The 15,953-nt window shown below is 36.7% G+C and overlaps 1 protein-coding gene across 1 annotated transcript in view; it reads left to right on the top strand.

The window, feature by feature from the left end:
• DOCK2 (dedicator of cytokinesis 2) overlaps positions 1-15,953 on the top strand; it is a 211,599-nt gene that overhangs the window by 14,143 nt on the left and 181,503 nt on the right. Inside the window, exons 4-14 of the mRNA XM_009285697.1 lie at positions 2,240-2,295; positions 2,456-2,552; positions 4,411-4,559; positions 6,839-6,974; positions 9,214-9,368; positions 10,000-10,081; positions 10,530-10,665; positions 11,259-11,334; positions 12,340-12,416; positions 12,773-12,898; positions 13,742-13,866. Of these exons, the coding sequence (XP_009283972.1) occupies positions 2,240-2,295; positions 2,456-2,552; positions 4,411-4,559; positions 6,839-6,974; positions 9,214-9,368; positions 10,000-10,081; positions 10,530-10,665; positions 11,259-11,334; positions 12,340-12,416; positions 12,773-12,898; positions 13,742-13,866 (1,215 nt within the window). The remainder of the gene's footprint in view (positions 1-2,239; positions 2,296-2,455; positions 2,553-4,410; positions 4,560-6,838; positions 6,975-9,213; positions 9,369-9,999; positions 10,082-10,529; positions 10,666-11,258; positions 11,335-12,339; positions 12,417-12,772; positions 12,899-13,741; positions 13,867-15,953) is intronic.

The following is a 15,953-nucleotide window of genomic DNA, read 5'->3' as shown; positions in this document are numbered from 1 at the left end:
AGAGAATATGCCATTAGAGTAAATCAGAACGGTCTTAAGTTGTCTATTTCCCCTTTTCCTTATTTTGAATTCAATGGCTTGTAGTTATTAGCAATAACTTGCATTAACTTACAGCAACTAATTTATGTCTATTGTCAAACTGTATGTGAAAGTAAAATAGTTTAGTTTCCTTTTGGAAGTATTAGAGGCTTGATTTACTCTTTTACTTCATTGCTCAATGACTGCACATCCTAAAAGACAGAGGAATGAATAATTATTTGTGATAATTATGCATAATCATTTTCTCCAGACTTCTACCTGTTGTTTCTCATGTTCTGTGAGCTCCAATACAACTGCATAGTACACCTTATTTGCCTGCTTCCATTTCTAGCTCGTCACAGATGAGGTGGAAGCCAGGCTAGTGATAAGGGAGTTCACCACAAGTTCTTGATACAGCACAGTATTTCAGTGGAAGCTACTCAAAGTAGTTACTATCAGCTGGTTGATCTACAATAATAGAGGGTGGATATGAGAGAATGGCTAACGATCCTCCCATCCTGTTCAATACTATAACTGGGTTTTAAATACTACTTTGACATTTCTTTTGGCTCAAAATGCTATTTCTGTTTATTCTAATTAAAACTTTTATTTTGATTTATTAACATTTAGTCTAAAACTAAAAAGGGAAAATATTTGCCAGAACTAACCACTTCTTTTTAACTAATTCTTAATATTGCTAAAGGGTTTCATCAAGGTCAACGTGCATAACATGTTTTAAGAAGTATTATTAATTTCATATAGTAAGATTTAACTAAATTTACTATTTAAATTTACTATTTACTGGACCTCCTTTTTTACTTTGCTTCTTCATGGACTCTTTTGAACTTAAATCTTAATGAAAAACTGTGGAAGTGATGAGACATGATTGTGTTTTGATTAAGATCGTGCTAAAAGAAAATGGCTATAAAAGCTGAAATCTAATTGAGAGAAAGACTTTGTAAAGTACCACATATGGATGTCAGTTATTGAATAGGAAGAATCCAAGAAGAACCTAGCTTAATTACCAAGACTAAATTTGCTAGTTAATGTGAGGATTGTTGTGGATAGATCGATGGTCAAACATTCTTGTGTTTTGATTAAGATCGTGCTAAAAGAAAATGGCTATAAAAGCTGAAATCTAATTGAGAGAAAGACTTTGTAAAGTACCACATATGGATGTCAGTTATTGAATAGGAAGAATCCAAGAAGAACCTAGCTTAATTACCAAGACTAAATTTGCTAGTTAATGTGAGGATTGTTGTGGATAGATCGATGGTCAAACATTCCTTTAGGATGACTTAAAACATTTCAGCTGTTGTAGAGCAAGGACACATCACATTAGATCATTTTGTCTGGTGACCGTTTTTTTCCTACAAAAGTCAATTAAAAATAAATGTTGAGAATGTAATGAAATCTGGTGCCTCCTTTGCTGTATCTTGCTGGGCATCTTACTGCATGGCCCTAGGTAGTATAAAATGAGACCATAATCTCAATTGCAGTGGTGCCACATATACCTAAGAGGGCTGAGAGTTACGGCTTTACTAAGTGTCTCCCTTCTTTGTGCATTGCAAATGAAAGGTCAGTTTTCTTAAAACAATTTTAGTCATGCACACTGTTCTTGGCTCTTATGCTTCAAAGTAAACTTTGAGTTTACTGTCTTATGCTTCAAAGTAAACTTTGAGTTTATTATCCTTCATGTCAGTGGCCATTTTGCTATTTATCCCGGGTGATTTCCTCTGTCTATCATTATTTCTTTCACGAGATGCAATGATCCTGTATCAGCATCTCTCCTTTGGTTTGATAATCAAGCTGATCTCTAAATTAGACTGCATTTTTTTCCTAGAATGATAAATGTATGGGTGATGCACAGAGAAAATGTTTCTTTACTGTATTTACACTGTATGTACTGTTTCCTGGGGGAGTAGGTAGTGGGGATGGGGGTGGAAGATGGTGTTTCTTACAAAGAAATATAATTCCATGCATTCTGTATTTGCAGAAAAGGATATGACAAAAGTTCTACTATGTGTCTGTCAAACAGAAATGCATCTAGCTGGACAGAAAACTAGATAGGCAGCAGTTAATTTGGAGATTATAGTTTATGTTCATAGTCATAGTTTTATGAAAAAAATTTAGAAGTGGGTTTTGGAAAGCTCTCATTTATTACTTAAATGTTCTTGGAGAATAAAAGTGCATTGTATTTTTTTTTTTTCTCCGTCAACAGGGAATATTTCCTAAATCTTTCATCCACATCAAGGAAGTTACTGTTGAAAAGAAAAGGTATTGAATTCAACTGTTTTATTACATTAAGGATCTTGTCTGGTAAAGAATGAGTTTTAAGGCATTTATATGCCTTAAACACAGTAACTATAATATAAACTCATGAAATTCAGATACTCTTTTTCATTTTCATTGTGTTAAATTTTCTTCTCTTTCCTAGACATACGGAAAATATAATACCTGCTGAAATTCCTTTAGTTCAAGAAGTTACCACTACTCTCTGGGAATGGGGAAGCATCTGGAAACAGCTCTATGTGGTATGACATTTTTGCATGCTGTGTGTGGCCTGTAAATATTTATGCTTATTGAGGCCTTGTTCAAATTAGTGTCTTGGATGCAGGGCAGGATCTGGGAGGATTTAAGAAATTACTCCTTCATCACTGCTCTAGATGATTACCACTTTCTTCCATGGCTTTAAATTAAAAGGCTGACTTACTGCTGAGGAGTGGTGTAACTTCATGCCTTTAGTTTCAACCTTGAGTATCCTGTACATCATAAATTTTTCATAGCTGTTCTTTGTAGAGTTGACAAGTTTCAAGATAGGAGTGTCAAACATAACTAAGATGCATTTGAAAAAAAGTCACCGTGTTCTTGGGATGCCAGAACAAAAGTTGTTCAAAGGTTACTGGGAGCGTGTAGCTATTAACAATTGGCAATTTCAAGAGGTTGGTCTTTTTACTTTCAATATCTTAATTTTACCGTTCTTAAAGAAAAACATTTTTTTCCATCTTGGAGAAAACTGTTTTTTCCTGTGAGCACTTTTACCAATACATAAAAGTGCAATGAATTTGCACTTTGCACAAATAAATTTTTTACGCTGAGGGTGGTGAAGCACTGGCACAGGTTGCCCAGAGAGGTGGTGGATGCCCCATCCCTGGAAACATTGCAGGTCAGGTTAGACAGGGCTCTGAGCAACCTGATCTAGTTGAAGATGCCCCTGCTTGTTGCAGGGGGGCTGGACTAGATGACCTTTAGAGGTCCCTTCCAACCCAAACTATTCTATGATTCTATTCTATGAATTTGGAGGTATTAGTCAAAATGGCCACTGCACCAGCATCTGTGTTCCTTGTAAGTAAGCAACCTGTAGTCATGATGGTCTTTTGCACGTGCTTGTAATGCCCACAGTGTAATATAGAACTGCAGAAGTGATTCATGATTTTTTTGTAAATTATCTTTTTATTTTAATGGGACCTGAAATATTTTTGCAGGCCTCAACCATCCTGTATGCAGAGACCAAACCTTTCTTACAATATTATACCTGACCTTGGACTACAAGACTCTGAGAGATAAAATTTGAAGGATAGAAGGCTAATTTTTACATTTGCATAATCATAGATATTTTGCATGTTGTAACCCTACATTAATCCCTACTGATTCTTGTAGGGACTGTTAATGAACTTTTGGCCATCAGACTTAGGTTAAAGTGTTGACTGGAAAAACATCAAAAGATGGTGAATTTTTCTAGTACCTGAGTAGTCTCGTCTAATGGATAACCTGTTTCAACAACTTGCACTGACTGCTCCAGATCCCAGCCATTGGATTTTGCTTTTTCTCTTTTGGGGCAAAGAAATCTTGAACATGGTATAGTTTTCCTCATTAATATACTTACTGAAACGTGTCACTACTTAGTCTTCCTCTTGTTAAAGTCAACAATTAAAACTTGTTTCAGTGAATGACACTGGAACTGCTTTAGTGACTTCTATGCATTCTCTCACTTCTCTCTTAAATGTATTAATACCACAATCAAATGTCGTTGTTTCCAGCATGCTCTTATCAGTATCTCATACAGAAGTAAATTGCTTCCATAATGTTTTCTCTTGATGAGACTTAGTTAACAAATTTTAAAACAGCACAATTAAATAAAACAAAAATAACATAATTCCCTATCCCCATACAAACTACTTAAATTTCATGTCCTTTCTTAATGGTCACATGGGAGACTCTGTCCTTAACAATTTGTAGGATGAGAGGAGGAAGGAAGCCAGGCTCAGTACTTTGCCTAATTCTTGCTCCTGCAATCATTTAGCATTAAATATGACACATCTTTTAATTGTCAAGACCAATGTTTCGCTTCAACTTTAAGCTTGAAACCTATTGTTTTCTTTTATATCCTAGACAAATAAGAAAGAGCGGTTCCAGCAGGTGCAGTCTATGATGTATGACTTAATGGAGTGGCGGTCACAGCTTCTGTCCGGGACTTTGCCAAAAGATGAGCTCAAAGAACTCAAACAGAAAGTCACTTCCAAAATTGACTATGGTAACAAGTAAGTGGCCTACGTTCCTTCTGGAAAACATGATTTATTTTAAAGCACCAGCTAGAACAGAGATGATGATAAAGTTTCCCGTTTGCAGTTTTGTAACTTATTAATGTGAGATGTAGACTTAATGAATCTTCTTTTTCAAACTTCTCCCTATTATTCCTGTGATAATAGTAGATAGCATGTTGAGGCTTCTCATAGCAAATCACTTTTTCAAAATATTAATTTATTTGTTAATTATAGCTATATGAACTTATCAGTTGTAAAGATTTGAGGTCAGATAACTGGCCTTTATATACATATAACATCAGTGTACTCAGGACCCAAAACTTGTCCATCCTTCACAAACAGCCCTATTATTCCTGTGATAATAGTAGATAGCATGTTGAGGCTTCTCATAGCAAATCACTTTTTCAAAATATTAATTTATTTGTTAATTATAGCTATATGAACTTATCAGTTGTAAAGATTTGAGGTCAGATAACTGGCCTTTATATACATATAACATCAGTGTACTCAGGACCCAAAACTTGTCCATCCTTCACAAACACAGCCTGCCTCTAGTAGTGTTATGCTACCATTTCAAAAGTGGTGCTGAGAGACCTTAGTGTGGTGGATGAATAGCAAAAGTCTGAAAAGTCTGAAGTGTACAGAGCCTTTGCTAAAGGCATCACACCACCACCCTACCCCTCCGTGCCCCACCCCTCCCACCCACCCCGGTTTACTAGGGGATTTCCAGGCAGAACTCTGGTTCTGGTAGTAGAAGTGAAACTACCAGGGATAGAAGAGTTATTTGACAAAATGCCTTGTCCGCTTCTTGCTCATGAAAAGTCACTGCAATGCAATTTTTTACAAAAATGGGGTTATGTGGGGTTGAGTGGTGTTCCACGATCTGATAAAGGGGGAGAGAGAGCTTGGTAAACAAATCTTCATAGTATTGGTTTTATAGGCATTGGAATCTGTTTATAAACTGTATTTAGCTATTGCAAGTGACTGTGGTTATTGTGGCCTGAAGGCCTATACGCAGCTGAAAGTCTTCAGTTACCTGTGGCTAGACATAAACAATGACCACGAGATGTTACGAAACTCTTAACTTGTTCACTGTGATTTGGATGCACAGATTTCTGATAAATTGTATTCTTAAGAGAATACACTACAGGAATACACGTATCCTGCTACACTATGTAGAGCTGAATGGTCACTCCAAGACAGATTTTACTTTGAAATGCTCCAATCAAAGAAGCCTAGCTCTGATTAAGACAACATTAACATTTCTTTGCTTTCAGACTTTTGTTTTCACACTCTTATCTTCTTTCCAAATTATGAGACAGTAAGCTTCTTTCCGTGGAAGGGATGTTTAAAATGGTTTAGGATTGTATAGAGGAAAAGTGCAAGTTGGATAGTATTTGTAAGTGCCTGAAAGTGTGGGGTTGAGTTGTGATGTGTGAAGGAACCTTGCCAAACTGCGGAGAAGGAATAAAGGGGAATGACAATGGAGGCTGAGTGGGTCATTGTGGGAGAGGAAATTGAACACCAAATCAGAAGAGGCTGTGGAGAATCATGTAAGGTGATGAAGATGGCTTGCAGTCTGATACAGACTGCTTCAAACAACATTAACAGTGCCATAAGGGCAGCCAGTACATTTTAGAAATTGTGAAAGGTACAGTCCGGCACAAAGTAGACCAATTTTAGAGGGAGATGGAGGAGTGAGATCCTGCATAGGCAAGAAAGGCTATCTCTTGGCTGAGGTGACACCATGGCACTGTGGGCAAGAATATGTAGGATGTATGGAGGTAAGACTTGAGTTTTGAACATTGAGGGGAAAAAAGAGTGGAAGGAAAAAAAGCATGATTTGTATGAGAGCAAAGGAGAACAGAGCATAGTAGTTAGTTAAGTAACAGGACTGGGAGAGTGCGAGAGCAACATAAAAGCAGAAGGTAACAGGAAAAACCTATGCAACTTGATTACAAAGGCTATACGTTAAAAAGCAAAAGAGATGAAGACTGCTTGAAGTCCTTGAACGTGGTGAATCTATTTTATGTGATAGGCATTTAAATGCTTTGGTGACATTACTATAAATTCCTAAAATGGATAAATACCGAACAACAGCTTGAAAAGAAAATCGTGGGGTTTAGTTAAATTTTTCTTCGATCAAATACTGTTGCATGTATTTACACTTACTTTATTGCTTTAAAACTTGAAGCAGCTCCTTGTGCATTACGTTTCTAATATTTATTTTTATAGAAGGAAATAACCCCGCCATTATGCTCTTTGTATTTTCACAGGATACTTGAGCTAGATCTAATAGTTAGAGACGAAGATGGAAATATCTTGGATCCAGATAAAACCAGTGTCATCAGCCTATTTCATGCACATGAAGAAGCAACTAATAAAATCACTGAGCGAATTAAAGAAGAAATGGTAGGAATGACTGGCCAAACTTAATGCTTCCTTTGCTAAAATCAAAATGAAAAACCAGTACGAGGCTTGAAGGATGTAACCTTCTACCATAAAAGTTGGTGGAAACTTTTGTCTCTGACTGAACTAAGAGTAGATTCACATTCATATATTATAAATATGGCTGAGCCTCAAATTGAGCTAGTTGCATTTGTGCACTGAATTCAGGCTGTGGGCTAGGCTGAAAGCCTGTGTCTAAAGCTGGTTCTAAATCCATTCTTGGATTCCTAAATAGAAATATGTCTCCTCATTCCATCTGTGGGCTACTCAATTGTCTGATTCGCGTAGAGAATAATTACAGACTTGGAGTTCAGGCTGCAAGCTATGACTAACCAAAGCTCTTTTTTTGAAGATCTTGTGACAACACTAGTTGTTTGCTATGTGTTGCTGCTTGTTATTTAGTCTGAAGAATTTAAACTCACTAAAGAGGAACTCAGGTGAACTCAGCATAATCTTGTGGACACCAGAAGTTAGCATGCCTAAGCAAAGCTGATGAGTGCATAAATTTCATCTTTTAAAATGCAAAGCAGGTGACTATACTTCCTTGACGTTTTTCTGTATTAAATCTGTTCAGGGACTTGTAAGATACTTGAGTTCTTTTCTTCGTTCATGAGAAAATAAACAGTAATAAAGCAAGTAAAACACTTGCCCCAAAAAAAGTTGGGTTGTCATGACACTTCAGTAATGCCCATGACAAATCACTGGAAAGCACCTTATGAGTTGTTCTCATCAGTGTCACTAAATAAATCTTGCTTCCCAGACATCAAAATGTAATTAACAGGCAATATAAGGAAAATTAAACTTGGTAGTCTGCAACAGACTGTGGTGACTTGTTTTAAAAATAGAGCCAAACAATGGGTAAAAAGAGCTTTAGGCCATCAAATGTTAAGTAGCTGTTTCTAGGTGGTTTAAATGGGATGTAGGTAGAAATTAGGAGCCTATTTTTGAGTCAGTGAACCTGCTCATCTGTGTCCTGATCTCAGCATGTGTTATTTGTCTCCTCTTCAAAGAAGCGTATTTTGTTTTGCTAGTGTTCCTAGCATACTGAAACCCCACTACGATGTGGATAGTAGGCCTTCTGCTATATCCTACTGTGTTCAAAAATCACCTCTTTCAGACCTGTAGGCTTGCTTCTGTAGTGACAGCTTAATACTTTCTCTTCTCTTTGAGGTGGTGATAATGTTTCACTATTTATCTAATTGCCCAGTGGCTGAAGAACTGGCCTAAGATATGGAAGTCATAGAATCATAGAATATCTCAAGTTGGAAGGGACCCATAAGGATCAACTCCCTGCTCTCTACTCCTAAAGGGAGAAGAGAACTTAAAGGTTTAAGAACCTAAAGTTTTAAGTTCTTATAGCATAGCAAAAACATTGTCAAATCTTTTAGGCGCAGTCTTTTACCAAAATTTTAGTAAAGGACTTCAGAACAGTTCCATTGAAAGCAGCCTGATTTTCTTGGGAGGTAAGGTTTTTGAATACATTCATATACAGGAGGGAAACTTAACCTGGCTCTTTTCTCCTGAATGAAAATGAATGTAAGATTTTCAAGAAAGGAAGGTTTCTGGAGGTGAAGGGAGAAAGGAAGAGAAACGGCTTAACTATTGTGTTCCTTGGAAATATTCATAAAATAAAGTAATCCCTGTTCGATTTCTAAAAGGAGACACCTACCTGGAAAGCATAATATGCTTAGAATCCCGTTCAAAGGAAGTTCTTTCTGAGTAAGTCCCTTAAGTACTGCAAAAGAATGATTTAAGCCGCCTCTGTCATCAGCTTTTTCATTATTTGCTAATGGATGTAGCTCCCTAGTCTGGGTGCAGTGTTTTAAAGAACCCAGTCTGAGCTTTTCATCTCCTCGCATACAGCGAAGGTTCTGGAGAGGAAGGTGGGATCTTCCGTACCTATGTCACTTCTGCACCTTCTAACCTGCTAACTTTCTAGCTTCATAGTAGAAAAGGATGTTGATACACTGATGAAGCATTGCGGAGGGTCAGAAACTTATTTGCTAGTCATGTCTGCGTTGTTAAGCAATGTCTTTCAGAGGAATACACAGGGCAATGCTTATTTGCTGGAAACAAGTATTTTTATCCAAAATTTCTATGATATTTCAAGGTTAACTTACATATGATAAAAACTGAAACTACTTGTAGTACCCCACCATTTTAATTCATGGATCTAGCTAATGATTTTCCTCTTTCTGAGTAGTCAAAGGATCAACCAGACTATGCATCGTACTCCCGACTGTCGTCTTCCCCCACCCACAGCCTATACGTCTTTGTGCGGAATTTTGTTTGCCGAATTGGAGAGGATGCAGAACTCTTTATGTCACTATACGATCCACAGAAATTAACAATTATAAGGTAAGCTTTCTTTTTTTATTGCAAAAGAGTAGCAAAAGGAGCTAGCCAAAATGAAGTAAAACAGTTGCCAACGTGCTAGTAATGCAGAGAATACAGAAATAAAAGGAAGAGACCAAAAAGGAAAGGGAAGTGTGGACAGATCTAGTTGTTGGCGGCTATTAAATAATTCTAGGGTAAGGGAACCCAAATATTTTGATAGGTAATTCCTGGATTGAACATTTCAGAATTTTGGAGAAGCCTGAGACCACTTCAAAGTTAAGAGATTTTTCTTGATGGGGAATGTTGTGGTGTCTGGAGCAAAGTGCTGAAACAGGGGGAAGGGGACAAAATGGGAGTAACTTATAAATTCAAATATAGATTAAGATTCTGTTGAGTATTGCTGTCAAACAGACTGATGATAAGGTTTCCTCCAAAAAAGGTGCCATTCTAACTTATGTTCAAGTTATTTTTCCAAACTTACTGATGGTATTTTTGTGTAGCATTTTTCTGGTCTTTTTAGTCTGGTATTTAAACAATCACCACAGACTATTATCTGTTACGCAACCTTTGTTATGTACTGTGGTTTTTAATGTGCTGTGAAAGGGAAGAATTTTTAAATCATGTGACAATAAGATATTTATCTTCATAACAGTGAGAACTACTTGGTGAGATGGGGGAGTAGAGGCTTTCCAAAGGAAATTGATATGCTCAACAATCTTAAAGTAGTGTTCACAGTAAGTGTTTTCCAGTTTGCTTTCATATTTGCAAATCGGATTGTCTCTTCTCTGTGGTTACTATCAGAACTCCTGAAGATCGAGCAAGATGAAGAAGGAAGCAGAAGTAGTCTTAGAAACGGAGCAAGATGACCAGTCATTGAGTGCTTTAAGGCAGTGACAATGCCTCAGTGTCCTTTCTTCAAATCAATTTGCTGCCTCATAAATTTACTGATGACTTGATTTTTTTATCTGCTGTACCTCTTGACTGCTACTATTTTCTCTATTTATCTTACCTTATGTTTTCTTCAAACTTTAAACTGTCAGGTTTTTCATCTTTTCTGTGGGCTCAGGGGTTTTTTTTTCCCATTGATTATTGAGGCTCAATTTATTACTGGAGGTCCTGTTAAATTTCACAACTTGGTTCTTCTCCAAGTAATATTTCGATTCATTTTTGTTTGTATCTTAGGATCTTGGCAATAAAGACCTTAGCAGAGACAAAATTTATTTAGTTTGTCAAATAGTCCGAGTTGGAAGGATGGATCTCAAAGACAGCAACTCAAAGAAATACACACAAGGACTAAGACGGCCTTTTGGAGTGGCAGGTAACTGATGTCTCCTGTGCTATATCTGAAGCAGGACCCCAGTGATACTTGACAACCCTGGACCGTAGAATCTCTACCAAGACATGTTAGAATACAAAACAGCTGTATCAACTATCTTCCATATTTAGTTTTTTAAGTCCATAAAGACTGCACCTACATTAGCATTTTAGTTCAGGTCAGAAATGTGCTTTCGAATTTAATTTCCTAATAATTCATACTTACTGCTACACAGTGCAAACCAAAGCACAGTACCAGAGTATAGCAATAGAATTCCTTGCAGGTGAAATAAAACCAATGATTATGTCCCCAGAGCACCACCAATGCACTCATACCCATATTCGCAGGATTAGACCAAAACTAGTCTGAAGTAATTCTCCCTTTACGCAATATCATGTTTGTAATGTGGACTTTGCACTAAATGTTCTGCCCCACAAATCTACCCCTACTGGGCTATACTGCTTGCTATAGTGAAAAATCTGTATTTACAGATTTACAGAGGCACAAGAACAGTAATGCACATTATTCATAGATAAGAGGAAATATTTTGCAATGCTATTTATTATGTTTTGATGATTCTTCTTTTACTTTTCTAGTTATGGATATTACAGATATCATAAAAGGAAAAGCTGAAAGTGATGAAGAAAAGCAGCATTTCATTCCCTTTCACCCGTAAGATAGTTGTATCTTTTTTTCCTAGACTCGCAAAAATATTTCTGTATCTCTTTGGCTGTAATATTCTGTGAAATGTTTCAAGAAAAAATAATTTTTCCTTTTAATAATTTTGTTTTAATAGTGCTAATTATTTAAGTATCACTTTAAAAGGCATTTAAGACTTGACAGGGGTTACATCCCATGTTAAATGAATGTGTATTTCTATGAATGTGCTCCTTCAGACAGCTGGTACCATGTCCTATTTAACAAAACCCAAGTTAAATAGTTATACATACTCAACAGTAAGCTTTGCAAGTATGGAAAACTAGTAATTTATGTGCTTGATTCTGTTTTGAATTTGAGAAAAATCTGAGTAAAAACTGGGTTTCAGTTAAAAAGTAGTTGAATGGTCATACATTAACTATCTTCAAAAGAAATGCCAGACCAGCTGCCTAAAAATGTGGTACTCACAGATCAAATGCATAGATGCCAGTATTCACTGGAAACATGTTTGTGCATTCTACACAGCACTGCTGCTATGTACTATGGAGAATAAATTTAATTCTGAACGACCCAAGTATGACACACTGGTTTATTATTTCACTTGTTAACAAACGTATTGGATTAAATTGTTATGTGAGAATTTGTTTCCAATTTCAAAAGTAGGTGAAAAAAATTCAAAGTTCATTCGTTCATTCCCATATCAGAGAAAGTGGACTGGACCGGCATGTTGGTGAATGCAGTCACGTTGTGTGTTCCTACAAAATGATAAGCTTTCATATTGTCAGTCTGTCACAAAACGCTGTTCCTGAAGTTGTCGATTTAATCTTTTTCACTTCAGTGTACACGTAAGCTTAATGTGAGTGGTCTGCAACTTGGAGTGCAAGATAATGGAATTACAGAACATGTTGTAATAAGGTCAAGTACAGCAAAGAGGACTGAGGCTGTTTGTCATCGATGTTCTGAATGGTGTTTGATATATCTAGCACTTAATTCCTAGTAGACATTGTTTTTCTCCTGCAGGGTAGTGGCAGAGAATGACTTTTTACACAGTCTCCTAAGCAAAGTCACTGCATCGAAAGGAGACAGTGGTGGACAAGGTAAAGTAGATTTTTTTTTTTTTTTTTTTTTTAAGTAAAGTAACAAGGTCTTTTTGTGGAACTTCATTTTATATTGTTTACATTTTAGAGAAAGGCTTTTATGTTAGAGCTGTAGCACCATCATGGAGGTGGGTCAACTTTGAAGCTGGAAGTGAAGAATCATGAGTCTGTTGCAGAATCTTGGAGGCTATTTAAATTAGTAGCTACAGTTTTGGATCATAGAGCTTTTACTTTCAGCTAAAGGAAGTGGGGGGAAATGAATTCTTATCACTGTTTTGGTGGGTAGAAGAGGCAATCTCTGAAGAGAGATTTTCTTTTTCCTTACCATAAATGTAATCTATTTTTTCTCTTAATAGGTCTCTGGGTAACTGTGAAAATGCTTGTTGGAGATGGGATTCAAACTAGGAAGGACTATCCACACCTTGTAGACAGAACCACAGTTGTTGCTAGAAAGCTAGGATTTCCTGAAATAATCATGCCAGGTAGGAGGTGCTTTCTTCTGTAATAGGAATGGTTTTTTTCATTCCCTAGGTTAATAAGCATCAGCTGCAGCCATATTTACTTATTTCTGTAATGGGTAACTCAGAGGCCTTTAGAATTCACTCTTCATGGTAAGTTTTGTTCCAATATTAAAGGCTTATATAAAATAGTGAAATCCTTCGAAAGTATTTTCTAGTACTCAAACAGAAAAAATAAAATCAAGACAGTGAGGGATAATCCCAGCTCCTCGTACTTTCTCATCTTCTAAGTAGATTATGGTGGATGCTTACTTGAATTTTAAATTAACCTTATTTTTATTGTAACTTTATCACTTCGTTTAATAATAATAAACATAAGTTTACAATCTCTTCATTTTTTAGATTTATGGTATTTTTCAATTAAAGTCACTCACTGTCTGCAGTGCTCCTTTTTTTAAAAACAAACAAACAGCCTCCCCCAAGTCCTTCAATTCAAATCTCTATACTTTTAAAAGAAGTCGTTAATTTGTTCACGGGAGAAAATTAAAATACAAAGCTCCCTCTAGAAAGAGAGCTGTGTATTTGGGTAAAATTCAGTAATGGCATCATCCGTCCCCTCACCAGCAGGTGTCAGTGCAGAACGAGAATTGCTTCAAGTCACTTTGGGGACTCCCATTTGGTTCGTTTAACAATACATTGTAGGATCTTCTTCGCTAAGAATAACAGAGATGAAACTTAAGTTCAGATGGAAAATAAGACATTTTTAACTGTTTCACTGCAGAAAAAGAGGCACTCTTGTGAAGTTCAGTTGACCCCATGCTCTCACAGCATTTTCATTGATTTTTAACCTTTCCATTTCTTCTTTAGGAGACATAAGAAATGACATTTATATTACATTGCTGTATGGAGATTTTGATAAATACAATAAAACAACTCAAAGAAATGTGGAAGTGATAATGTGTGTCTGTGATGAAGAAGGAAAAGTGCTGCCAGTAAGTTTTCTTTTTTTTCTGTATGATGGACATAGAAACATGAGTTTCATTATAGAAGTAAGCCTTAAACTTCTCATGAAAATACCATTGTGCAAAAACTTGCAGTTCTCTCACTTGTGTCATCTTGTGACATCTCCTGACTGATAAGTTTTATGATGTTTAAAGTGACGTATCTATTAAAGTCCTATAAATGTCTTGCATAAAACTGTAACGGGAAATAACACAGACCTATTTTAGCTGTGCCAAGGAACAAATGCTGTTTCTGACAATTACTGCATTCTTACTCTAGGGTTTTTCTTGTGGAAATTCCCAGAGGAATGCAATTTGTACGCTAAAATGTTAGAAGTACCATTTCTGCTCCATAACAAACCCTTGATTTGTGCCAGGAAGACTGTGTCATTGTCCTTTGAATGAAATACATGGGAAATAACTAAATTAGTGACAACAGAGGAGTGTGGACACTGTACATACGCAACATAAATATTTACAGTGTCTTTCTGCTTGTCTATTTCCATTTTGAGGAATTTTTGTCTTTTCATTAGGGCTTTTGAACACCAGTTCAGTATTCAGGAGGATTTTTGGCCTTTCCTTTTCTGAGCTTTATACTGTTTGCTAAATCAGCACTGTGATTATGAGGGTGAAATCATAATGATGCTTCTTGAGATAAAATAAAGATGGAGTAACTCATTGTGGTTCATGACCTGCTGAAGTATGTTTATGAACTACAGTTAAATGCTTGACCTAAAATTTAACTTTAAAGCTTGGATGAAGAAAACCCTAAACCCACGTAATGCTTAGGGTCCACATAACAAATTGTAACCCTGATTACAGAACACTACCTATACATATGAAAACACCTAACTATGTTACTTGCATGTACAGAAGTTAACTCTGTTGTGAAATCGCCTTCAGCAACCTCTATTCACAGATAATATGCTTAAAATACATATACCAAAGTATTCCTTGAAGAAATTAACCTACTACAATGCATTAAACCTTGCATTCCAATATTATGAAAGTTCAGTTCTGCAGATGCATCCTTTCTCCAAATACTAGGAGAAAGTGGATTTGTCACTTTGACTATGATCTGAAACATATGTTCAAATCACACCTGCTTTCTGTGGGTAATATGCCTTAGACATGTTTAAGCAACAATTTTGAGGAGTTAATTGAAATGCTGTTGAATGCAAGTAATAACAAAAGTAACTGGTTTTCCCTTTTAGCCTCCAAAAAATAAATTAATACCAATAAACATTCAAACCCATGTATTTATATTAATTTCAATGTTTCTAATTGTCCATGAATCAAAACATGTATATGTTCACTAAACAGGAAAATGGTTGGTTCTGTTTAGGTATCAAACTCGTTTCAGTTGAAGACCTAGCAGTAGATTTACTGTTGTGAGTAAAAGGCCTTTTGTTCCAAATAAATGTCACAGAATATATTAGAACAAGTTGGTGCATAAACCTTGAAAAATCTCCATTTGGGCAGATGAGACATACCTTTCCACACTTAAATCGCTCTGACCAGACCTTACAAATCATCTTCAGGTACCAGCATCACACCCTTCTTGACTAACTGAGATGATGCCTTGGTTACTTAAGTTTGTCAGTTTGAGAAAAGACATCAAGTCTATACATGTTCATCACCCAGCTCTTCTTAGAGCCCACTGTGTAACCCCTGTAACATGCAATCTATGGGTAGGTCCGGTATAATTATGGAAAATGTTTATTTTCATTATGTTCAGAGGCTTGGAAAATGCAGTATCTTCATATTAACGCTTCTTCTCTGGTGCTTTCATTATTATTTCATTTTGAATGATGCCATATCCAAATTCAAAACTGCTCGTTAAAGACGGGTCTTCATGCTGCACGATATATGCTGGTCCTGAACACGTAGCTTTCACGGAGCGTCTCCAGCCTCCCAAGGCTCCAAGCTGGGGCTGCGCAGGGCTCTGGGGGCAGCACGGACCCAGCGGCGGGGGCTGTTAACCGGGGAAAGGTTTGCCTCAGGGCCCCGGTGCCCTACAGGCAGCAGCTGCGCCCTCCGCACCGCTCCCAGCCGCCATGGTGGTTTTATGAGGCCGC

The sequence above is a fragment of the Aptenodytes forsteri genome, unplaced genomic scaffold, assembly GCF_000699145.1.
Source record: "Aptenodytes forsteri isolate BGI_AS27 unplaced genomic scaffold, ASM69914v1 Scaffold54, whole genome shotgun sequence".
Lineage (NCBI taxonomy): Eukaryota > Metazoa > Chordata > Aves > Sphenisciformes > Spheniscidae > Aptenodytes > Aptenodytes forsteri.
This window is presented reverse-complemented; position numbering and strand designations above follow the sequence as displayed.